Source organism: Labeo rohita, chromosome 2, assembly GCF_022985175.1.
Source record: "Labeo rohita strain BAU-BD-2019 chromosome 2, IGBB_LRoh.1.0, whole genome shotgun sequence".
Taxonomy (NCBI): Eukaryota; Metazoa; Chordata; class Actinopteri; order Cypriniformes; family Cyprinidae; genus Labeo; species Labeo rohita.
The window spans coordinates 22,819,002-22,845,602 of NC_066870.1; the positions used below are offsets into that span (position 1 = coordinate 22,819,002).

Sequence of the window (26,601 nt, forward strand, 5' to 3'; positions counted from 1 at the left end):
ACATGCCTGCACTTTCCTTTGTTTTTTCAGACCTATTTTAGCAGTCAGCATCAAGTGCTATATATCATTATAAACAGAAGAACTTGAAGTGTCAGTCTAGCTAACTGAAAGTCCCAATTTTCCTTTTGCCTTCTCTAAGAATTATTGAATTTCCAAAAATTTAAGAAAATCGCAAGCAACAATTGGAAGTTTTTTTACTGTGTACTCAAACAGAAACTTCTGAAGTTTGGATTTTTTTCTTTAGAAAGTTGTATTTGGGTTGAAAGTTTTACACTTAAAAATCAAATTTTGTCTACATATGACATTTCACAAGCAAGTTATAGCCATTTATTACAATAGTATTATAGGCGATTCTCAGTGAAAAACTCACTTTTCAGTGGTCTATTTAGTTTACTGACAATATAGATGTGTTCAAAAATGTTTAGGAAGTAAAGTAAATGGAAATTTACTTGTTGCATAATAAAAAAACACAGTAAAAAAAAAAAAAAATTTCAGAGAAACATATTTTCAATCTGAGTATGAACAACAAACGCAAACAGTGCACCAAGTAGTGAAAACAACTGCACAAATGGTCTTGTGCAACTAATATACAAACAGTGCAAATAATTCACAAACTACACACAAAATGTGAGAAAAATATACAGAGTGCAACAGAAAAAATAGTGCAAATGATCTTTATAAAGTACACTCTAAAAACTGCTGGGTTAAATACAACCTAGTGCTGGGTAAAATATGGACATACCCAGCGACTGGGTTAAACATTTAACCCAAACGCCGGGTCAAAACAACCCAATCATTGGGTATGTCCATATTTTACCCAGTGCTAGGTTGTTTTTAACTCAGCAGTTTTTAGAGTGTGTATAAAAATAATTTAGCCAAATGGATTGATCTGCTGGCTGTACTCCGCGTCGGAATCGATTTTACCGGGACAGTGCATAGCCACGTGAAAACATAAATACCAGTGCTTTATCCGATATGTACTGCTGTTTCATCCTTCTTTTTTTATTTTTATGTCAAAGTGCTCTGTTGTGTGTTTTTCTGTGTTTTTTCAGAGAGTGCTGTCATGCAAATGTGTTATTTTGTGTTTGTTTTCATGCAGGCACAACGCACTTTACTTTCACTTTGAATTTGTTTAAATTTCCAAAGAAACATGCTAACTGGTGGTTCAAAAGTCCAAAACCTATGTTTATTGGTTGAATAGATGACAGATGAACAAATATAGGCATGGGGGTGGGACTAAGCATCAACAATCATTCCTGTTTGGCTCAGAGGAACAAAATGCACTGGTTTCTTCTGACAAATCACTGCGATCAAAATGTGATGGCGTAATCACGTGCCCACTCTTATGTCAAAAATAAGGTGGATAAAACAAATGACTTTCCAGGAAATCCCTTAAATGGACAAAGGTATCCAGCTGTTGCTGTTGCTGAATAAAATGCAGAACGATGTATGATGAAACATGATGAGAATCAGAACATGGTTACTACACTATGGTTCATCTGTGTTCTTCAAGCCATCTCAGGTATTTTCATATAGATACTATACATTAATATTGCAATGGTATTCAACACAACCTTTATCACCAAACAGAATACTATAATATATGAATAAGTTCATAGAAGGACATTATTTTAAACACTCGATTGACACTACAGAACAATTCAGTGTTTGCAAACAGTGATGACTGTCCAACCTGTCCAGTGATGATTTTTTTTTGTGGGCGGAGCTTTTCTGGTGGCAGAAAATTACAGTTTTCAAGTAGCGGTCTGTGGAAGCCATGGAATAAAAGAAAAAAAATACATTTGAGTTTATATTTCAAAATTCTGACTTTATTTATGCAATTCTGATAAGAAAAATGAACTTGTCATTCTTTCTTTTTCATTTTCGTTTTTAACCCACACTTCTGTTTTTTTCCCTCAGAATTGACAAACTTGCTATTGTTAAATTAAATCAAGTTATAAAGTCCAAACTAAGAGATCAACTTGAATTTGCAGAGAAAAAAAAAAAGGTTAGAATTAGAGATAAAATAGTTAAATATTACGTAAAATGTTATAGGGTTAAATGGTATTTCATGCTGTAACTGTAATACAATATGTCCCCTATGAATTGCATATGTAAATATTATGTAAACAAATTGCTTTCATTAAATTTCTGCTTTAAAAAAGTAAGGTAATCATAGCAGGTTTCATCCATAGTCTATCCATTTAAATGTCTGTGTTTACCTTCAAATGGCGTTTTTGATGACAGCATTCTAGAAAAATGATTTGCATTCCGATTCTGACAGCCAAAGGCACAGCAATACATTTTTCCTTTTATTCCATGGATTTTACTCGTTTCTCTCCACTTATTACCGGTGTTTTTCTGCTATCACAGTGCACGCTCAGCTGCCAGTGACTAACTGTGATGTCTACTCTAAACTGGTCTATAACACGTTTGGAGTAAAAATATGTAGTTATTCTCATACATTTTCTTACTTTGCCACTGAAACCTCTTCTGTTTAGTGTAATTGCTCCTTTTGTATGCAATGGTGCCATTCATTGGTCAAAAAAAGATTACTTTGATTTGAGCATGATTTATATTTATTTATTTATTTATTTAATTTTTCAAGATTTCTATAGATATCACAATATATCTAAAAGAACAACATTCTCCAGTAATCTCAACTTTAGCTATTTTCTTGAGATCCTGCCTTAAAAATTGTTTTTTTTTTTCTTGTTTTTTTTTTCTTCTTCTGTTTTCTTGGCAATGTCTGCATTATAGATGAACAAAGTTGTGAGAAATTCTTTTTTGAGAAGGTTGCTACAAACTTTGTTGTTTTAGATAAACTATAGTGACTCTGAGCTCCCAAAAAAACTAATTTTGTCATATTTAGATCACAAGAAGACATGGTATACATGGTTTATTGCAATAACATCACAGACTTTGTAAGTTAAATGTTTCACGATCAAAAGTTCAGGATCAGTAAGAAATGAATAGCTTTTTGTCAGCAATGAAGCATTAAACTGATCCAAAGTAACAGTAAAGATGTAATGCAAATGCAAAAATGTCTATTTTAAAATAATGCAGTTCTTTTGAATCTTTTGATTCAAAGAATTCTGAAAAAGAAAATGAATCACATTTCCAAAAATTCTGAAGGACATGTGACACTGAAGACTGAAGTAATGGCTGCTAAAATTTAGCTTTTCCACCACAGGAAAAAATTAAATTTTTAAATATATAAAAAATTATTTTAAATTAACTAAATACATGCAGCCTTGGTGAGCATAAAGAGACGTTCAAAAGCATTTGAAAATCTAACCGACTCCAAATGTTTTAACTGGTCGTGTACGTTTAAATGTTGTATCAATATCAAATAGAAACGGAAACTGAACTGTACATAAATTTAATATTTGTTGTCTTGGCAAAGGTGCTCATTTCAACACAACTAAAATATAAAACGAGCAGTAGAAAATCCAAAAAAGATCAACAGTTAATGTGCATATAAATATGCATGCAAAACACATAATTAGAACTCCTTCAAAACAACATTAAGCTTTTTATAATCTCCCAATAAAAACAGCTCTGTTCAGAAGACAATCTCAAGGGAGGCTATTGCTTTTTTGTTGATTTCAGGCTATAAAGCCTATTTTCCCTTATATAATCTATCCATCATGTCAAAAAAAAGCAGTGGGCAAAGGCAGGAAAAGATAATGTGAGAGGTGTGCTTTATCACACCATCCAGTTTCCGCCATCTACTGTCAATGGAACCCCAAACAACTGAAAAGAGTGACATATGGGACATATCTCCACGAGCGTTATCGCTGTTGCAAGAGCGTGCGTGCCCTGATATACTGCAGGTTTTGCTCTCTCATCACCTGAGCGGGGAAAAATGATAGCTAGTGAACACGCAGCTATTCATTATCTCGAGAGACAGGCATCAGACAGCAGAGCGTCATCTATTCACACGTTTCTGTCTGGACATGGTGTAGATCTGTGAGCGGCGAGTGTATATACAGCTGCTCCCTGCAGAGCTGCATATCCCAGAGAAAGAAAAAAAAAGACCTAGAAACAGTACAAGGACACTGTTCGGCGACAAAGCGACTGTTTCTGATGATGCATGCTTACTCATCACTTTTTTAAAAGCCTGTCTACCACATTTCAAAGCCTGCCTACCAGACCTCACAACAGAATGACGTCCCAGAAAGTCGGTCAAAGTTACAGAAACTGTGCACTGTGTAGCGACCTAAAAACTTCTACACATGATTCATTGAAGTAAAGAGAAATCAAGAACGGTATTTTCTATTAAATGTATCTGCATACTGAGATTTATTTTTTTTAACCAAAGCTGTTAATGTGTCACAAATGACATTTGAAAAAGTAGATTAGAAATGTGCAATCTGTTATCAAGAATCGCAGTGACGCATTTTTGACAAAACAGCAATTACGGCAATCAAAATATGTGTTTGACATCCATTCGTCAGCATATCAGTCAACTTTAAAATGTTTTGTCCTAGAGATAAAAGAGCCACTAGTCAAAGTAACATTCACATTATAACCTAATTTTAATTCTTTTTTTTTAAGCAAAGAGCTTAGCCTAATACATAATTTAAACAAAACCTTTGAAGCCTTTTTCCCTTTTAATAGCCTCTCCTTTGCTGCCCATTTCTCTCAAACCTGCGGTGCTGTATTTTATTAACCACCAGAACAACTGAAGTGACAATATTTTGGTGGGAGAAGTACTGAATACCTTTTAAACGTCCACTGAAGTGCTTTAAAACACGCTGGGTTATTCTATTAGTTCACATAATTTCAACTGAAACAAGAAGACAATACGCTATTGGCTATTAAAAAAAAGAGGCGTGGCTGCTGGATATGCCCCACCCCCTTTTTTAAATAGCCAATAGCGTATTGTTTATATATCACATAGGGTGGTTATGTACACACACTGCCAACACACATTTATGTTCAAACAACAAGTAAAAGTGAATTTTACATTCGATGACCCCTTTAAAATGCAGTGACCTTTTGTTGGTCAGAAAAAAATCCTGACATCATGTTTAAAAAATTATAAGTTAGAACTGTAACAGCAGAACTGTTAATTATAAAATGATTTAGCAGAAGTTTTCAAGTTTTTAATGTCAAGGAGACTCACATGACAATCATTGTGTGAGGGACCATTTTAAATAAATATCTCATATAACAAACTGAATTCATTTAAATAAATACATTTTTTAAAAAAGTATAGACACCAATTTGGAACCTATCATTTAAAGTCAATATAAAAAAAAATTCACCTATTTTCTAAATGCATGTTTTTGATCTTGCATGTGTATTATTTTTTTGCATAATCCTTGTCCTCATAGTCAAATTGACTTGATCTTCAGGTGATACCACAGATTTCTCTCTGGTGTCGTATGTCAGACCTCAAGCTCGCATTTATCTGCCTTTGGTTTTGAGTGCAACTCCCACTACATATTTTCTTTTTCAATAACCCTTCACACTCAGATGTACACCACAATTCAGAATAAAAGATCAGACACTACTTCCATTTTTATCTTCACTTTAAAGGACCAGACCTCGGGCACTAATAAAAGATAAAGACAGCATATTTATGGTTTTACCTGTTGTAAATGTCGTCATCTTCACCTCCCCAGCCCCAGTATTCATTAGGGAAGCCGTTGATTTTGAGGAACTGTTTTTTGCTAAGGCCAGACACCCCTCCGAAGTACCCCGCATAGGGCAGCCTGCAAGAAGGAACAGGCTTTAATTATTCAGTCTTATTCAGTTATTACACATCTTAGAATCTGAGTGCACAAGACCTTATAATCGTCAATAACATTTTCCCAGTAACATTACCTCAAACTGTCTATTCATGTCTATGTCCATTTGGAACGCAGGGCTAAAGGCTTTGGATTCCCATTAGATTTTCTTTCTGATTCAAGTCTACAGTAAAATATCCTCTCTGAACTGAGCCCTTTAGTCAGTCAACTCAAGCATTTGAATTTAACAAAATTGCATCCCGTATGAGTGATTCTAGAGAGCCACAGAGTCCTCCCACAAGGGATCCAACATTTTCAAATGCTATCTGATCCTTCTCCCAACTCTCTTTCATCACTTCTCTTCTGGTTGCCACCCCTCAGGCCCCTCGGTTGAGCTACGCAACTCGAAGGACGCCCCATAAAATCTTAAGTGCACCATAAACCGTAGAATCTGTTTCCCATCATAGAAACACAGCTTGTGGTTCAGGAGGCCACTGTCAGATGAGAATTATCTGAGGAATCATCATCTACTGGATTAAAGGCTGATATAAATATGCATAATCCATTGCAGGTCAAAGGATGAATTAAAAGGCCTTGGAGGTTCTGAGAACTAAGTCATATATTTGACCTTTAAACCACGGAGCGATTATATCTCAAGCAATTGTTCAAATAAATGCTCTACAGTCTGGAAACGCTTTGAGTCCACTTATAGCATGGTTTCAGTGTCTCCTCTTTTAAGAGGCCCGCTGGGCTGTGGGCTGGCAGGTGCATCATGGGTAGCCGCCCGGGGTTCGCCTTGGGCTACCGCGGTGTATGTTTCCAATGACAGCAACCACATCCACCTACGCAAAGAAATGTGCGACATAAGGGAGAAAGAGAAGCAAAAACCTATTTGAACGCACACACATACACACACAAACATGCATCCACAAACAAGAACTTGTGCGTGCCGCAACCACACGTTAAAAGACAACAAGCTAAAATTAATGAGGCCATCTGCTACAGCAGCAGTCTTCACAGAAACAGTATGGCTGAAGTTACTTCACACGCTCACGGTGGGAGAGCGTGTAATTCTCTAAAGGTGCTCCACGTATTAAATACACCAACGTTAAGACTTCCTCAGACTGAGGACACACGCCAATAGATGACTCACAGAGGAAACGGAATTATTAGTCCACTGACAGTTAAAGGCAGTTCATGCTCTGGAGAAGGTCAGTGGCATTTGTTTAACGTATTGTCTGGCCATCCGGAGAGAAATGAAAACCAAATTCAATAACTGTTCAAATTTTGCCACAGCACTAAGCAGGTGCTGTAGTTTTGTTAACCGTGTGTGTATATCACATACTGTATATCAGGGGGGTTTTGTCCAAGAAGGCAAGGGAGGCGGTGTCGCCTCAAAATATTGGAAGAGGGAAAAAATTGTAGTGCAAAAATAAAACAATGCCAATATTGCAAAATATAACATTAAATGTTACTAAAGTCTGCATCTCTCTCGCCTCCCCTGAGCTCATTGAGTTTTAACAGACCCCCTAAAGAGTGTGGTGGGTTTGGTGGGGGGTAATTGAGAATGGGGGAAAGTCACGTCAAAGGAGGCAATGCCTCCATTGTGATATGGTTACGATCGTTTGTGATTGGTTAATGTGATAAATCCTCTTGTGTTAATACGCATTCCTGAATTAGTCTGAATGAACAATATAATGGCATCAATGGGAAGGTTAATTTAAAAAAGTAAGTAAACAACTCACACACACTTACTGTAGATATAACCACTTTGTTACATCAAAATAAGACATAAAATGGCATGAAAACGAGTTTTTAGTTAGTAAGCACCTTGGTGAAATTAAATCTGTCTGCGACCAATATTTACAGAAGCTTTGATGACTGATGATCTGAAAAATTTAACTAAAAGTTAACTGTTGAAAAGAATAGCTGAAATTATAGCTGAACAAATAAAATGTTTAACATTTTTACTGTCTTGAGTTATTATTTAAATAAATGTAAAATGCTTAAAAACACTAACTTTATGAGATAACACAATGTATTCGCTATGGTTTAGAAAATGGTAATAAAATATGAAAATATGACAAGAACTCAGAGTTAAACTGTGTCAGAACAAATTAATCTTGATAATGCCATCCTTCTGTTAGACTGTCTCACAAATGATTAAGGTTGAATAGCTGTCAGCAGTCAGCTGTTAAGGTTTAAAGTGTTTAAGTACACAATTTGATGATACCAATTTAGGTCAACCAATTACCAAGCAATGCTTAATTTTCAGTTTTAATGTTCAGTCTGTGGTGTAAAAAGGTCGTATTAGCAATTGCAGAAAAAAACTCTTAAGCAAATCATGCTCAGGCCAAAGTGTCTGAATATTTTTTGGTCACAAATTTTTATCAGTTTTACTGACAGTCCACAGTACGAAGAATTTTTGGGTCACAATTTACTTTATTTTGCTATCCTCACTTACATAAATTAACTATAGTGTAGTGCACCCACTAGTAAAAAAAAAAAAATATCAAAAATTATATCTGATGTCTAAATAATGGTTTGACTGTATATGTATTTTTAAATAATAATAATAATGTCAGTAATATTGAGAGCTACTTTTTAATGATTTTAGATCACATCACATCATCTGACTGCTAAATAATTATCTTTTGGACTAACTTACCAACACCGCTCACATTTTAAGATAGAGACTGATTTTAACCAGTTCCCTTAAGATGGCGAAGCAAGGCACAGAGTTAAGATTGTCTTGGCCCTTTTGGCCCCTCACACAAAGACAGGAAATTAAACACCGTGGAGCAAAGGCCAAGGTGTCTGCTTGCTGACAGAAGACAGACAAAATTCATTTCAAGTTGGGAAAAAAAGAAGGAAAAAAAAACATACTACAATGAACCTTCACCAGTGTTTTAATATCTCCAGCTATTACACTTGAAGAGAACCGGTCTGTCTCCGCTAAATAATTGTCTGCCTTGGAAAATGAATACATATGCTTGTCAAGGCTCCAAGTCTGTCTAGACTGGCAGAGCACCTAACAAATGAACTTTTGATACATAATAATTCAGCTGCATTCTAGGGCTCCAGATGACAAAGCGTCATAAGACATATATCTTCCCTAGTGGAAAAAAGCAATTAATCATTAGAAGCGCAGCCGCTGACAGACAGCCCTCAAGCTCTGGCTGTTTGATTAACTGACTCTGTTCTCTGCAAATACAGACAAATACAGACATGGCATCTATTAATATATATGTAAATAGTTACAAATGCGGCCCAGCATATTTGTAATAAAATCTAGCAAAGCCACAATTTTACAAAGATATTAAATTCATATAAGATTTCATTTTATTGCATTTTCAGCCTTTATATAAGGCTGCTGATTATTTATGTATCAAAAGGGACTAGAATTATAAAAGTGAGATAAAATGATATATCAGATATAATGCATCAACAGACTCCTGTGGCTCCCTCAATATATAATATGTTACCTGAAGCCGAATTTGTCCATGGCAATGGCAAAGTGACGGGGCTGGTCGTAACAGTGGTACAAGTTCCGGTCATCCATAGGGATCAGGTCCACGTCACTGAAAATGAAGCAGTCGTATTCTGCGTCTTTAAGAGCCTCTGTGTAGCCAACATTAAGAAGCTTGGCCCGATTGAAGGTGTCCTCGCCAAGCTGAAACACAACAGAAAAATAACAGCTTTATAAAAATGTGACTGTTTATACATTTACACTGTGACTGAATCAGAGCTTAGACATTTAATAAAAATAAGCATTCAGCTAAGGGTGTGCGATTTGCGCTATCTACGATGACATGATATCGCAATTGATGTTTGCGATTTGACATGATCAAGCATATCACAAAAAATCACGCTTTCACTGTGATTTAGATTAAAATACATTTAGAATTCCCTCAAAATTCAAGATTAGAGGGCAAAAATGCCACCGTATGACCTTTATATTTAAATCATCTGATATTTTTAATATCACATGAAGAGTGACGTTTTTCTCCAAATATGAACACGACTGCAAATGTGATACTGATCTGATGAAGTTCATTTTAAATGACTTACATTTTATACAATTGACAGTTCTTTTTGCTGTATTTCCACAATGAAAATAGTTCCAAACAAACAGCAGAACCGTTTTGCATCTCTGAGTAAAAACGTCGGTGTTTTGTTACTGATACAATCAGCCGTTTGAACGAATCAGTTGAATCGATGACTCACTCATGCAATGATATGTAGGTATACCCCCCCCAAATAATTTCCCATAGTTATACTAAACATTTTGTTTTCAAAAAAAACATTTATTTATGCATTTGTAACTGCAGCTTAACTGCATGCATGTCCTGCATGAGTATGTAAATGCATCAGATGCAGAATATATGCCACGTCTGCATTGCAAACACAAATTCTGTTGATACTGATTTAATTTGATTGGCAACAGCCCTACAGTGTCTTGCTATTTGATTAAACTTAAGAATTTGACAAAAGATGATGCATATATTGTATAATGAAGTTAGATAAAAATAGGTCTTATAAAGGTAAAAATGCCCATAAAAGCTAAAACCTATTGAAACTTATTGGAGATCTTGATTTAAAAGTTAATTCCTTTAGTAAAATGTTGCAAAATGCATTTAAGATGCATTTCCTTTTACCTAAAGGAAAGTCAATAATAAAAATATGTCTAATTTGGTCTAATTTTACACTAAATGGGATGCCATGTAACACCACAACACCATGTGGTGTCTGAACTAATAATCCAGTGTGACAATAATCCCATGTAATCCTGTAATACCTGAGATTTGGCCTAATAATCCAAAGGTGTGAACTACTGTCACAAATCTACTGCCTGTTCCGCACAATGCCTGTGGATGTGCACTACAAAAGCATTACTGAAATGATTAAAGGACGCATATTACGTGAGGCTTTGAAGTGTCGCATTCACCGCACAACCATGTCTGTAAACACAGATGAACGGCATTAGATGCAAACAGAAGCGCCTCTCTTATTTCACAACACCAATGCTAAAAAAAGTAAGGAAGATAACTTAATACTAAGTGACTTTCAGCTTCTATCAATATTTATCCTAACATCAATTCTCTCAGAGGCCCAGAGGAGAAAGATTCCTCAATATAAGAGAGAGAAATAAAAAAGACTGAAAGGGGGCAGATAAGGCAATATCTTTAAGAGACATAAAATAGCTTTTTTCATCAGCAAGGGTGCTCATTAAACATTACTGGGCTCATTTTGACTTGTTTAATAAGATTTATTCCTTGCATGGTGGCAGACAGCTCAGGCAAACACAGCAGTAGACGTCTGGTAATAACACACCTCGCTAAAAACGACAGATTTATAACACGGACATGCTCACGACTTAACATCTCTCATCCAAGAAACCAGTGGATATGTGGACATCATGAACAGATGGTTTTGGAACAAAAAAGTCTAATTATTTTTAGAAAAAGGATCGTCGGAACTAAGCATTCATTCTGAAGTTTCAGCTGTGAGGTGTTTGGCTTGTTCTGTACGGTTTCAACACACCATGAATTGGGTTTGATTGTGAAACAGGTGTAGAGCCCTCCCCTCATTAGCCGAATCGCACCTGTTCTAAGTCGTTAACCTCAACAGGGACAATGGCTCATCTGCGGAGTGTTACCATCCTATTTTTGTGCTGTACATCACCAAAACAACCATGAGTGATCGACAGTTACATACATATTAAAGCATGACAAGCTGTTAATTTATTTACTGTATATTACGCTGCTGCCACACTGATCTAATATAAACATGCGGTTTCTTTCCCAGATGTTTACCTTCACAGACATAACCGAATGTTTTTGTAACCCATGTGTGTTTTTAACATAAACTTGTGTGTATTTGACAGTTTTAAGCGCAATAAGACATGAAAGAGAGTTAGTTTAGTACTCACATGCCATGTGACAGCTACTTTCTGTGTGCGTGCTTTGGATGTGTGCGCTCAGAAAACCGTATATTAGACATGATAACCAAAACCAAACAGATGTTTTTTGGCAGAGTATCTGAGGTATGAGCTGCAAAGGCACAGACCTGCTCTAGAAAAGTGGGCGGGGACCAGCAGCTCATTTGCATTTAAAGAGACATGCATGAAAAGAGTGTGTTTCTGCTTCTGCTCAAATAGGCATTTTAAAAATAATAAAATAAATTATCTGTGGGGTATTTTGAGCTGAAATTCCACAGACACACTCTGGTGACACCTAAGACTTATATAACATATTGTAAAAATGGGCATAATAGGTCTCCTTGTATATAAATGTAAAAAAAACACCAGTGATTAATAAATAATTAAATGTATTGAAATTAATACTTACAGTTTAACAACTTCTGTTAGTAGTTAAACTAATGAAAGACAGATATATTCTAAATTACTTAAATATCGGTAACACTTTACAATAAGGTTCATTAGTTAACATTAGTTAACAAGAACTAAGAATGAACAATACTTCTACAGGATTTATTAATCTTAATGTTAATTTCATCATTTACTAATGCATTATTGCATTTACTTATGCATTACTAACAAAAGTTGTGTTTGTTAACATTAGTTAATGCACTGTAAATTAACACAAACTAATAAACGACTATTTTCATTAACTAACATTAACAAAAACGAATAAATACTGTAATAAATGTACTGCTCATTGTTAATTAATGCTACATTAACTAATGGAATCTTATTGTAAAGTGTTACCTAAATATCAATCTAACATGCTGATTTAGTACATTTCTTTTAATAGTAACACTTTACAATAAGGTTCATTAGTTAACATTAGTTAACTAGTTAAGCTGAACTAAGAATGAACAATACTGCAGCATTTATTAATCTTTGTTCATTTTAGCATTTACTAATGCATTATTAAAATCGCAAGTTTTTGTTAACATTAGTTAATGGTCTGTGAACTAACAAGAACAAACAATAAATTACTATTTTTATTACCTAACGTTAACAAAGATTAATACAAAGTGTAATAAATGTACAGTTCATTGCTCATTCATGTTAGTTAACACATTAACTAATGTTAACAAATGACATCTTTTTGAAAGTGTTACCCTTTTATTAACAAGGTTTATAAACAGTTGTACTGCCTAAAATTTTTGGTGGAAATAATGTATTTTTTTAGGATTCTTTGATAAATAAAAAGTTCAAAAGAACACCATTTATTTGAAGGAGAAATAATAATGGAAAAGTCTTTAATGTCACTGCATCCTTGCTGAATACGTGTATTTATTTTGTTAAAAAAAAAAAATTGTACCCAGAATTATTTTCACCAAGGCTGTAAGTAAAAGCAATAACATTGTGAAATATTATTAAAATTTAAAATGTTTTCCATATTAATATATTTTATATATTATATAAAATTATATACAATATCATTCTAATATACTGATTTGGTGCATTTCCTTTCAATGTTGGAAAGTGCTGCTTAATATGTTTGTAGAAATTATGTTTCTTCTTTTGAAACAGAAATATTCTGTAACATAAATGTATTTAATGTCCCACTTGATCAATATAGTTGCATAAAGGTATTCATTTCTTTTTAAAAAAAGGTCTTACTGACTCTAAACTTTTGAATGGTTGTGTATATTAATCTAACAAACAATTATATGTGTACATTTTGCTTATTTGACATTTAGACAGTAGATATTGGCATTAGCCATTGAGAAACCCATACTGGTTGACATGATAACATGGAAATACTATGGTATTCTCTGGAGTACCATGTAAAAACCACTGTACATCAATATGGTTTTATAAATCCACAAACAGTATAAAGTAAACATTGAGAGTGGCTCGATTTGAGTTTGATCTATAACCCATTACAACCAGCCAAAACTGAAATGCATTTCCTCTGAAGGTTGTTCCTAATTGTATTCAGTAAGGCAGAGGAAAATCATTCTCAGTAAATAAAACAGCCTCCCTTTTTCCATTAGTCCCAAACTAAGAAGTACGATGACTCTGTTTCTTAACCCAGACTTAAACCACTCAGCTTGAGGTCTAAGAGTCACATCGGCCCCCAGCTAGAGTCTCCTTCTCTTTCTGTAAGCTTATCACAGCCATGTCAGTTGCTCAATACTTGCTCTCTGAGAAGCAATTAGCTGTATTTTTTTATCTGATGATCACGCTGATAACTAATCACAATCCCTTGCTCACTCTAGGTCATGAGGCAGGATCCCTATAGCGGCACACTCAAGGCCAACCGGGGAGTCCTGCCCGGACCCTGTTGCTATGGAGACAGATTAGGACCAGGGCTCATCCTGAGAGATTGTATTGTGCATTTTCTTGTGCAGGTGTGTGTGTAGGGATGTGTGTGTGTGAGCCTGCATTATCAGTCCCCAGCAGGCTGACCATATCATCCAGCATGCTATCGATGCCAGAGCTAGAGAAGGAGAGGGGACCAAAAAAAAAAAAAAAAAAAAAATCTGGAGTGAGCCGGATCGACCGGAGTTACAGGGAATGTGTGTGTGAAAGAGACAGAGTGATAGAAAATAAAGGAGAAAAAGGAAGCTTCCAGAGTTCAACAGTCATTCATTTTTTTTATTCTGCTGAATTTTTATTTGCCTTCCGAAGATTTTCACTGGCTCCTTAAAAAACAACAACAACAACAACAAAAATGATATATTATACATATAAAATAAATTAGATTTACAAGAATCCTCAAATAATAGGGTAATGTAATTTATTAAATCTGCTGTTTGGTTTATTATTTAATGCAATAAATTGAAAATAAATTTTTATCATCTTTTCATCAACTTTAAATAAATGGCATAAATAACAACAGCAATGATAATTTTTTCATTTAATTCATGTTTCATTTTTAAGATTGCAATAATTAAATGGTTTTGTTTCTCCATTAAAATGATCTTTAATTGATCGTTTAATGATCATTTACTTATAGTCAAGTATCAGAAATTAAAATAAATGTTCTTTTAAACATAAAATAATATGTTGTAATAATTGAATTGTAATAATTACAATTACAATTAAAAATTGCTTTTGTTTCTGCTGTTAAATAGTCATTAAACTACATAAAAACAAACCATGCATATCATTATTTATTATTTTTAATAATAATAATAATAATAGTTATTATTATAGATAACAACAACAACAACAACAACTATTATTATTATCATCTATAATAATAACTATTATTATTATTATTATTATTAAAATAATAATAAAAATAACAATAATAATATATTATTAAACTACATAAATAGAAACAATGCACATCATTATGAATATTTTAATAATAATAACAGTCATTATTATTATTATTATTATTGTTATAAATAATAATTATATAATAACAAAAAATTCTCATTATGATGAATATTTTAATAACTACAACAATACAATTATTAATATTATATATTCATAACACATATAATGTATTCTTGTCATGCAATGATCATTTACTCACAGTAAATTACAGGCAAAAACAACAAATATCAGAAATGAAAATAAATGTTCTTTTAAACAAAAATGCTGCCATATCAGTTATAGTAATTACAGGAAAAAAATAAAACATTTAAAATTATTTTTTTATAATTGTAATAATTACAGTTTTAAATGGTTTTGTTTATGCCTTTAAATGATCATTAAACTACATAAAAATACAAAATGCACATTATGAATATTTTAATAATAATAAGAATATATATACTGTATATTGTATTTTATGAATATTTAATTATTTTTTGAATATTCATAACATTACAAATACAATGTTTTCTTGTAGTGAATTGATCATTTACTCATTTATAAAAAATATATATATCTATATATATCTATATATATATATATATATATATATTCTTTAAAAAACCTGTATCAATACCAGTCAAACAAATTAAAGGAAAAAATATATATATAAGTTTTTTTGTTGTTGTTGTTGTTGTTGTTGTTGAAGTTTTGTAGAGTAAACTCTACAAACTAAATCTTTAGGTCTGACAAGCTACAATTCTGTCAACTGGACTAAATCTTAAACTGGCTGAGCCTCTGGGATTTCCTTACACTTGCACTCAGTTTTTTCTCAAACATGACTGAAAAGAAAAATCCTACAGAACTGAAACAGAAGTACTAATTTAGCTTATGCTTTCCTGACTCAAAGCACACTAATTATAGAGACAAACCCCCTGCAGCAACCTGAGAATCGGTGTCTTGCTCGAGGCCACAACCGCGACCTCTCACAGATCACTGCTTGCGGCGACCAAACCAGCAAGTATCCAGTTAACCAGCCCAGATGAACATCCACTACTCCACGCCATCCCCAGAAACTCAATCCCACCTAAATGAGGACACCATATGTTGCACAAGCATGCTGAAGTCAACAGACCACTTACAGTGAGTGTTTTATACGCGCCGCGTTTTGACAGGCTCTCTTGTTGCGACCTATTTTTTTCTGCTCGCTACTATAGAAATGGTTTGTAGAGTCAGACTCAGTTTTCTAAAATACTCAGAGGAAATAACAGCTCTCCACAGAACGGCTGTCGAGCATTAAGCTCAGAAACACCCCTGACGTTTCTCACTGTTGAACAACTGTGCAGGGGCAGAGATCGCTGCTAACGTACTGCTGGAAGTTTTGCTATTACGGTTAGCTTGTTTTGGAAGTTGCTTTGATTTAGGAGAGAGTTGCCTCATTACTGCTCCTCACTGCCACCTGACAGCTACAGTAGCGTGAGGAGAGCTCAATTAAAAGCGTGCTTCAGACATGCGTTCATGTCTTATCAGTGAATGGCTGAGAGGCTCTGAGCCCGAGGATGAGGCAGCGCTGGCGACCGGCCAGGCAAACTAATTTACAGTAATGAAACAGTGGCTATGGAAGCGCAGAAGAAAGGCAGCTTATAGACAAACCCGGCTATTTCTGAGAATTCAATTTGAGTTTGTCTCCATTTCATCAATAGCCTGACATCACGAGGATTAGTATGGAAAAAAGGCAGACTAAATGAGCTGCTGCTATCAGATGGATTCATTAGGCTGGATCAGAGCACTCTCTACCTCTTTGTTTCATCTTTCCTACCGTGCCCTTTCTTTCTTACTGAATTACTTTCTTTTCCTCACTTTCTCTGTCTCTATCCTCCTTTCTGTCATTCCTTATTTTTTCCATAAGTCTGCCTATTGCTTCCTCTTTCCTTCTTCCTTCCTTCTTTCCTTCCACCTAATTTTATTACCTTTCTTTCTTTCTTTCTTTCTTTCTTTCTTTCTTTCTTTCTGTCTGTCTATTGCTTCCTCTTTCCTTCTTCCTTCCTTCTTTCCTTCCACCTAATTTTATCTTTCTTTCTTTCTTTCTTTCTTTCTTTCTTTCTGTCTGTCTATTGCTTCCTCTTTCCTTCTTCCTTCCTTCTTTCCTTCCACCTAATTTTATTACCTTTCTTTCTTTCTTTCTTTCTTTCTTTCTTTCTTTCTTTCTTTTGTCTATTCTTTCTTTTTCCTTCTTCCTTCTTTCTTTCTTTTCTTTCTTTCTTTATTTTCTTTCTTTCTTTCTTTCTTTCTTTCTTTCTTTCTTTTTCTTTCTTTCTTTCTTTCTTTCTTTCTTTCTATTCTTTCTTTCTTTCTTCTTTCTTCCTTCTTTCTTTCTTTCTTTCTTTCTTTCTTTCTTTCTGTCTGTCTATTCTTCCTCTTTCTTTCTTTCTTCCTTCTTTCCTTCTTTCTAATTTTATTTTCTTTCTTTCTTTCTTTCTTTCTTTCTTTCTTTCTTTCTTTCTTTCTTTCTTTCTTTCCTTCTTTCTTTCTTTCTCCTCTTTCTGGTTTTCTTTCTTTCTTTCTTTCTTTCTCTTCTCTTCTTCCTCTTTCTTTCTTCCTTCTTTCTTTCCTTCCACCTAATTTTATTACCTTTCTTTCTTTCTTTCTTTCTTTTTGTCTCTTTCTTTCTTTCTTTTCTTTCTTCTTTCCTTCTTTATTCTTTCTTTCTTTCTTTCTTTCTTTCTTTCTTTCTTTCTTTCTTTCTTTCTTCTTTCTTTCTTTTCTTCTTTCTTTCTTCTTTCTTTCTTTCTTTCTAATTTTTCTTTCTTTTTCTTTCTTTCTTTCTTTTGCTCTTTCTTTCCTTCTTCCTTCTTTCTTTTCTTTCCTAATTTTCTTTCTTTCTTTCTTTCTTTCTTTCTTTCTTGACAAATAATTTCTTTCTTTTTGTGAAACATGGTGTGTAAATTTCTTTCTTTCTTTCTATTTTCTTTCTGATCAGCTTGTTTTTAATTTTTTCTTTTTTGGAAATTGGTTTCTTAGAAAAGGCTATATTGTTTTCTTTCTTTCTTTAAATTTTATTTCTTTCTTTATTGTTAAACTTCTTTCTTTCACTTTTTGGCTTCTCTCCTTTTAATATTTCTCCTTCTTCTGGTTTTCTTTCTTTCTTTCTTTCTTTCTTTCTTTCTTTCTTTCTTTCTTTCTTTCTTTCTTTCTTTCTTTCTTCTGGTTTTCTTTCTTTCTTTCTTTCTTTCTTTCTTTCTTTCTTTCTTTTTCTCTTTCTTTCTTTCTTCCTTCTTTCTTTCTTTCTTTCCTTCCACCTTCTTTCTTTCTTTCTTTCTTTCTTTCTTTCTTTCTTTCTTTCTTTCTTTCTTTCTTTCTTTCTTTCTTTTTCTTTCTTTCTTTCTTTCTTTCTTTCTTTCTTTCTTCTTTCTTTCTTCTTTCTTTCTTTCTTTCTTTCTTTCTTTCTTTCTTTCTTTCTTTCTTTCTTTCTTTCTTTCTTTCTTTCTTTCTTTCTTTCTTTCTTCCTCTTTCCTTCTTTCTTCCTTTCTTTCCTTCCACCTAATTTTATTATCTTTCTTTCTTTCTTTCTTTCTTTTTCTTCTTTCTTTTTTTCTTTCTCCTTCTTTTTTCTTTCTTTCTTTCTTTCTTTCTTTCTTTCTTTTCTTTCTTTCTTTCTTTCTTTCTTTCTTTCTTTCTTTCTTTCTTTTCTTCTTTCTTTCCTTCTTTCTTCTTCTTTCTAATTTTCTTTCTCTCTTTTTTCTTTCTTTTTCTTTTTGGCTTCTCTCCTTTTAATATTTCTCCTTCTTTCTTTCTTTCTTTCTTTCTTTCTTCTTTCTTTCTTTCTTTCTTTCTTTCTTTCTTTCTTTCTTCCTTCTTTCTTTCTTTCTTTCTTTCTTTCTTTTTATTGTCTTTCTTTCTTTCTTTCTTTCTTTCTTTCTTTCTTTCTATTGCTTCCTCTTTCCTTCATGTTTCTCCTTGTTCTGGTTTTCTTTCTTTCTTTCTTTCTTTCTTTCTGTCTGTCTTTTGCTCTTTCTTTCTTTCTTTCTTTCCTTCTTTCCTTTTTTCTTTCTTTTTTCTTTCTTTCTTTCTTTCTTTCTTTCTTTCTTTCTTTCTTTCTTTCTTTCTTTCTTTCTTTCTTTCTTTCTTTCTTTCTTTCTTTCTTTCTTTCTTTCTTTCTTTCTTTCTTTCTTTCTTTCTTTCTTTCTTTCTTTCTTTCTTCCTCTTTCCTTTCCTTCCTTCTTTCCACCTAATTTTATCTTTCTTTCTTTCTTTCTTTCTTTCTTTCTGCTTTCTTTCTTCCTCTTTCCTTCTTCCTTCCTTCCACCTAATTTTATTATCTTTCTTTCTTTCTTTCTTTCTTTCTTTCTTTCTTTCTTTCCTTTACTTTTCTGGCTTCTCTCCTTTTAATGTTTCTCCTTCTGGTTTTCTTTCTTTCTTTCTTTCTTTCTTTCTTTCTTTCTTTCTTTCTACTGCTTCTTCTTTCCTTCTGCCTTCCTTCCTTCCACCTTTATTTTATCTATCTTTCTTTCTTTCTTTCTTTCTTTCTTTCTTTCTTTCTTTCTTTCCTTTACTTTTTGGCTTCTTTCATTTTAATGTTTCTCCTTCTTCTGGTTTTCTTTCTTTCTTTCTTTCTTGACTTTCTTGACTGACTTCCTCTCCCTCCCTGGCAGATGCAAATGGAAATATGTCACAGATCAACCATTTTAGAGTGTAAAACAGAGAAAAACCGTACAGCGGTAAGAGGGTTATTGTTATTCTCTCCTGTATGAGAGGCCAATGAATTATTGCTGTTCTATCAGTGCACCATTTAAATATGGATTATCGCTGGGCCTACATCAGCCTTGGAGCAGATTATTAGAGTAAGTCTTACTAGTGTACGCAACACCTGCAATATCTGGCTGTCCGACTGACACTAAATCTATACGATATTCTAAGGGCCCACAGGGAATTAGGAATTTCTCATTATAAAAAAAATCACTCACACAAAACCGTGAGGCTACCTTCTTTCACCAATCTTTCTCTCGAGCAAGTGTAAGGCTTTCGAGTAAACAGAACGATCGGGGCATTCTGGGTTGAACTACTGCAACAGTGAAGGTCAGAATCGCCTCGCAGGGAGCACGATTTCCATCATATCCACTATACGTTTGCTAATCAAACGTGGTGAGAGAAATCCTCACAGTGTGCAGTCACAAATCCCACCATGCACTAAAAATTATTATTTTAGGTTTTTAAAACATTGAAACAATGTATTATACACACACCACACATTCAATTCAGCACTGTTGGGCCAGGTCTAGTCGAACATGCAGTTTAGGAGATCTTAACCTCCCTATGGGTGCCGCTGAATGAATCATACACGGTGTTGCTAGCAATCAGCTTACATTAAGGCTATCAGAACACCTGCTGTCAGCTAATAAACCAGAGAGAGTTGCTGCAAGTCCCCCTGTCAAAGTGAGTTACCGCAGTCTTCAGTAACACTCGCGGGCAGCAGAGAACTCTTCCTCTTCAAGAAACGGCCTCTCCGGTCCTCTGTGTACCCAGCACAACTAGGCCTTGCTAATTTGATTTTGATGTGCTGGTATCAGTCCAGTGGCTTAGGATACACGCCATGTTTCTCTCTTCTTTTTATTGTTTGTTCTGGGCAAGACCGCCACCGCAGGGATCTCATGCAAGAAATCACAAAGCACAATGGGGCACTATTAATCATTCCGCGCTAACAAGGGACAACATGCATGTCCGGTCTTATTTTCATTCCCTTCTGTGTTTTGTGGACTGTAAAGTGAATGATAAATTACAAAGCATGACAGTATCAGTACTGCAAGGCAAGAACTAGCAAAACACTGTCAAAAGTCTGGCTCTGCTTCTCCAAATCCTCCATGGAAAAACGTACAACACACCTTTCATTGTTAGTAGGACATATTCCAGAAAAATGCACTAATAAAAACAAAGTTAAGTTCGGAGCATGACTGTTCCTGGTCATAGTTAATATGAAAAAGATTGAGAATGAAACAACCTCTCTATCACCTTCTATGTTAGACAAAACCTTTTAACTTTTTGGAAAGTTTTAGAAATGTTAGTTTTCCTGTAGTTAAAACACATAAAATACATGTCTGAGGGGAACACATCCACATAGACAAGATTTTATGAAGGAGGACTAAAGTTAAGTCGAGATGTGGGTGAGCATGAGATGCATGTTAATGTAACGCAATAACGTCGCTGGCCTCATTTTCACTAATCTGTTTGGCTATTGGGGCTTGTAGGATAAAAGAGACCCTGCACATCAGCAGGTGATTAATATATACTCAGCTGTCAACCGGTATGGAATTCAGATAAGTTGCGCAGCATGAAGAGGCTTCATAAATCAGGCTTTTGAAATAAATGTGCTACAAGTATAATACTGGGAGACAGGTGGGTGTTACATCAATGTTCCTCTTTGACAGGCAAGTGTTCAGATGTAGGGGGAAGGGGAATTTCACAGACCTGACTTAACTGCACAATGTGAGCTGTGAAAATGTCAAACATATTAACAGCTGGGCTGTATTCATAGCTCAAGGCAGGCAATGGGATGTAAAGGTCCTTATTGTGTAACTTCATTAAATTTATCTCTACTGCCTCTGTAAGTTCTCTCTTGTGCTGGAATAAATAAATAAATAAATATATATCTATATATATTTAAATGAAATTGATATATAGTCCAACCAAGACTTAGTCATACTTTACAGTTCTTCACTGAAAATAAATCGCCTTAATACCCTATAGAGCATGTACTTTGTAAATGTCATTTATGAAACTAGATGAGTAAAGTTAGAGAACAAGCTTTGAGTTGGCTTGAGAAAGCCTAGCCTAAAAGTTTGAAGCAGCTGTAAAGTATGAAAGTTTACATTGCTAGCATGATTTAACATGTTGCTAGCATGTTTTAGCATGATTAGCTTGTTGCTTGCATTTTTATAGGCTGATTACAATGTTGTTAGCATGATTAGCATCTTGTTAGCATGATTAACAAGTTAATTGCATGATTTTAGCATGGTTAACAAGTTTTTATAGCCTGATTAGCATGTTGCTAGCATGATTAACATGTTACTAACATGTTGTTAACATGTTTCTAACACGATTAACATGTTACTAACATGTTGTTAGTATGAGTAGCAAGTTAATAGCATGATTCTAGCATGATTGGCAAGTTACTAACATTTGGTTATTTGGTTATCATTTTTATAGCCTGATTAGCATGTTGTTAACATGATTAACATGTTACTAACATGTTGTTAACATGTTTCTAACATGATTAACATGTTACTAGCATGTTGTTAGCATACTTAGCAAGGTAATAGCATGATTCTAGCATGGCTGGCAAGTTACTAGCATTTGGTTATTTGGTTATCTTTTAAAGCCTGATTAGCATGTTGCTAGCATGATTAACATGTTACTAACATGTTGTTAACATGTTTCTAACATGATTAACATGTTACTAGCATGTTGTTAGCACGATTAGCCAGGTAAAAGCATGATTATAGCAGGATTGGCAAGTTACTAGCATTTGGTTATTTGGTTATCATTTTTATAACATGATTAGCATGTTGCTAGTATGAGTAACATGTTACTAACATGTTGTTAACATGTTTCTAACACAATTAACATGTTACTAGCATGTTGTTAGCATGATTAGCAAGTTAATAGCATGATTCTAGCAGGATTGGCAAGTTACTAGCCTTTGGTTATTTGGTTATCATTTTTATAGCCTGATTAACATGTTACTAACATGTTGCTAGCATGTTTCTAGCATGATTAGCATGTTGTTAACAGGTTTATATGATATGATTAACATGCTACTAGCATGTTGCCAACATGTTTTAACATGATGAACATGTTGCTAGCATGTTTTAAACATGATTAACAGGTTGTTAAAATGTTGTTAGCATGATTAACGTGTTGCTAGCATGTTTCTAACATTATTAGCAAATGTTACTAGAATGTTGCTAGCATGATTAGCAAGTTACTAGAATGTTACTAGCATGATTAATAAGTTATTAGCATGTTCATAGCCTAAATAGCATGTTGACAAGATTAACATGTTACTAACATGTTGATAGCATGTTTCTAACATGATTAACATATTACTAGCATGTTGCTAGCATGATTAACATGTTACTAACATGTTGTTAACATGTTTATAACATGATTAACATGTTACTAGCATGTTTCTAACATGTTGTTTGCATGATTAACATGTTGCTAACATGTTTCTAACATGATGAGCATGTTACTAGCATGTTGTTAGCATGATTACCATGGTGAAAAAAACAGCATATGCTGGTAGGCATGTTTTGACGCTGGGATGCTGGTTAGGTATGTTTTGGTGCTGGTTTAAGCTGGTACTTTGCCGATTTACGCTGGTCCTTGACCAGCAACATGACCATCATAAACCAGCAAAGGACCAGCTTAAACCAGCACCAAAACATACCTAACCAGCATCCCAGCGTCAAAACATGCCTACCAGCATATGCTGTTTTTTTCACCAGGGTAACCAGTTACCAGCATGCTGCTAGCAGGATTAACAAGTTACTACCATGATTATCATGATACTAGCATGTTGTTAACATTATTAACAAGATACTATAATGTTGCTAGCATGATTGACATGTTACTGACGTGTTGTTAGCATGATTAGGATATTACTACCATGTTGTTAGAATGAATACCATGTTGTTATCATGTTACTAGCATGTTGCTACCATGATTATCGAGACCATGAGGAAAGTCCGTAGACCTGGTACCCTTTAGAGCTGATGTCAAGGCAATGAAAGTCTGCCTTAGTCAATGTTCAGAACACACGGTTCATGTCCTAATCTTCAAGTACCGCCTTAAGCCATCAAGCAAACTGACTTCCTACACGAGCGAGTCAGCAGCCATTCAGACTCTCTGTAGGGCTCAACTGTTTTCATGAGCTCACTGACACTACCAAATCTTATTACAGACTAACAGCAGGTCAAGCCGAAATGCTCTCGGCGCTCACATTACGAAAGCACCGCACTGACATTTGGAGAGAAAACTTTCAATGCTAACAATCCAAATCAAACATCAGCAAAAAAATGAACTGATTGCAGCAGATTGACCTGCCTGACACCAATAAGATTAGTCTCAGTTCTGAGAGATGGTAAACCACCTCCACTTCCAGCAGCGCTGGCTGAATGGGTTTACAACTGAAGTGTTAACACTGCACACAATCTGACCAGTCTACTGTATGAGACCCACTGCTGCGTGCTGGATAGCGTATGATCCTTTCTGTATATGCTTCGCTGGCCGAGCTCCAATCGTTTCACTCCTGAGGGAGGCCCCTGATGTGTTACATTGTTCTTCATAACATGTGTAACAGAAAGCTAGCCCTTGATCCACCATTGCAAATCCAATAAGCAAAAGTGTATGTAGCCACAACTGTGAGCATCCTAAATGGGTTATTTATGTTTGTGTGCACAAGTGAGAGTGAGAGATATGCTTGGTCTCTATAGAGGTACTATTGTTGCTTTATTTAAAGGTACAGTTCATCCAAAAATGAACATTCTGTCATCATTTACTCACCCTCATGTTTTTCCAAACTCATTTGTCTTTTTTTCTTCTGCAGAACACAAAAGGAAAAAAATCAGAACTACTACTTTTACATGCCGTTTTCATAGAATTGAACCTATAAATGACAATGACAATCCTCACTGGAACGTGTGCTTTCAGTCCGATTTCTCTTATACATGCCGAGACTGATCCTTACCCTGTTCTGCACTGTACTGGCAAGCAATTCCAGCTGCAGTGTTGAACCCATTCCTCAATTGACAGTCTCTGTCTGCATTTGTCTTATATCAACCCCCAGGCTTTTGGGAGGACTAATGATTTAAGAAATGACTGGTCTGAAATATTCACATATTTGGAATGACGAACTTCTCTTGCAGTGGCTGAAACACTTATCTGGACAACCTCCTGTTGCAGTGTTTCAGTCACCTTGGAGCGGCCCGCCAACTTGCCATCTCAGTGAAAATTGGAGGAGTGCTGCCAGTTAAACAGGGTTTGTCATATGATTAAGGAAATTAACATCAGGTGCCTGATTAACATCAATACCTTGCAGGTATCTGTAAGCGTACTCTAATTTTGATCAGAGATCTTTTTCACATATCTCATTTTAGTTTTTTATACTGTGCTTCAGAATACAATTAATTTATTAAACATGCTTAAAAAATGTCCTTTCTACTCCTACTAGGATAACTTAAAATAGGACTAATTAGTGAACCTGAAATTTAAGAAAATCAACAACCACTGTATGGACAAAAAACTAAATGAAACAATGCAAGTCAATGGGAACTAAAACTGTTGGATTACCAACATTCTTCAGAACGTCATCTTTTATGTTCATCAGAAGAAATATAGTCATGTGTTTGGAACAACATGAAGGGGAATAAATGATGACAGCATTTTCATTTTTTGGGCGGACTATTACTGTATGCATTCAAGCTTCAAAAGGATGCAGAAACACCATTAAATATATTCCAAGACTTGAAACTATTTTAAAAGCCATTTCAACTGCTTTGTGTGAGACAGACTGAAATTTAAAAGAGAAGTCCACTTCCAAAACAAAGATTCACATATAATGTACTCACCCCCCCTTGTCATCCCAGATGTTCATGTCTTTCTTTCTTCAGTCGTGAAGAAATTATGTTTTTTGAGGAAAACATTTCAGCATTTTTCTCCATATAATGGACTGCTATGGTGCCCGTTTTTGAACTTCCAAAATGCACCTTAAATGCGGCTTCAAACTAACCCAAATGTGGTTGTAAACAATTCCAGCCAAGAAAGAATGGTCTTATCTAGTGAAACGATTGGTCATTTTTATAAAAATAATACAATTTATATACTTTTTAATGTCAAACGCTCATCTTGTCTTACTCTGCCTGGACTGTTTTTTTCAGGTTCCTGACAGTTAGGGTTTGTCAAAAAACTCCCATCTCATGTTCTCCCTCAACTTCAGAATCGTCCTATATCGCTGTTTTACCTTTTTTGTTAAGGGTGTTTAGGGAGAGCGAGACAAGAAGAGCGTTTGAGATTAAAATGTATTTAAATTGTATTTTTTTAATGAAAATAACCGATCGTTTCGCTAGATAAGACCCTTCTTCCTCGGCTGGACTCGTTTACAACCGCATTTGTGATCGTTTGAAGCCGCATTTGAAGGGCACCAAAGCAGTCCATTATATGGAGAAAAATCCTGAAATGTTTTCCTCAATTTCATAATTTATTTACGACTGAAGAAAGAAAGACACGAACATCTTGGATGAAAGGGGGTGAGTACACTATATGTGAATAGATGTTATCTATAGATTGAAAATCTATTGAAATTCATGAGATGTCATATTCGTGAAGAAATCATTAATAAATCAGTGAGTCCAACTGACAATCAATCAATCAATCAATAAATAGAAATTCCTACAATGAATCAGACTGATCCTGTTTTGGTTCAACTCACTGAGTCAATGATCCAGTTAACAATTCCCACACAAAGCTACTGCAACTTTAGAAGACTTTACTTCTGTATGTACTACTTTAATGATCCTTTTATGATGCTTTTGAGTCCTTTTTGAAGCTTTAAAAGAGTGACAGTCA

The 26,601-nt window shown here is 34.6% G+C and overlaps 1 protein-coding gene across 4 annotated transcripts in view; it reads right to left on the reverse strand.

Moving 5' to 3' along the window:
- Positions 1-26,601, reverse strand: part of b4galt2 (UDP-Gal:betaGlcNAc beta 1,4- galactosyltransferase, polypeptide 2) — a 136,671-nt gene that overhangs the window by 22,263 nt on the left and 87,807 nt on the right. For all 4 annotated transcript variants that reach the window (XR_007829316.1, XM_051130929.1, XM_051130936.1 and 1 more), the window contains exons 4-5: positions 9,224-9,411; positions 5,601-5,723 (exon numbers count right to left, since the gene is read on the reverse strand). Coding sequence is in view for 3 of the 4 variants with exons in the window: in XM_051130929.1 (XP_050986886.1) it covers positions 5,601-5,723; positions 9,224-9,411 (311 nt within the window). In the remaining variant the exon portion in view is untranslated. The remainder of the gene's footprint in view (positions 1-5,600; positions 5,724-9,223; positions 9,412-26,601) is intronic.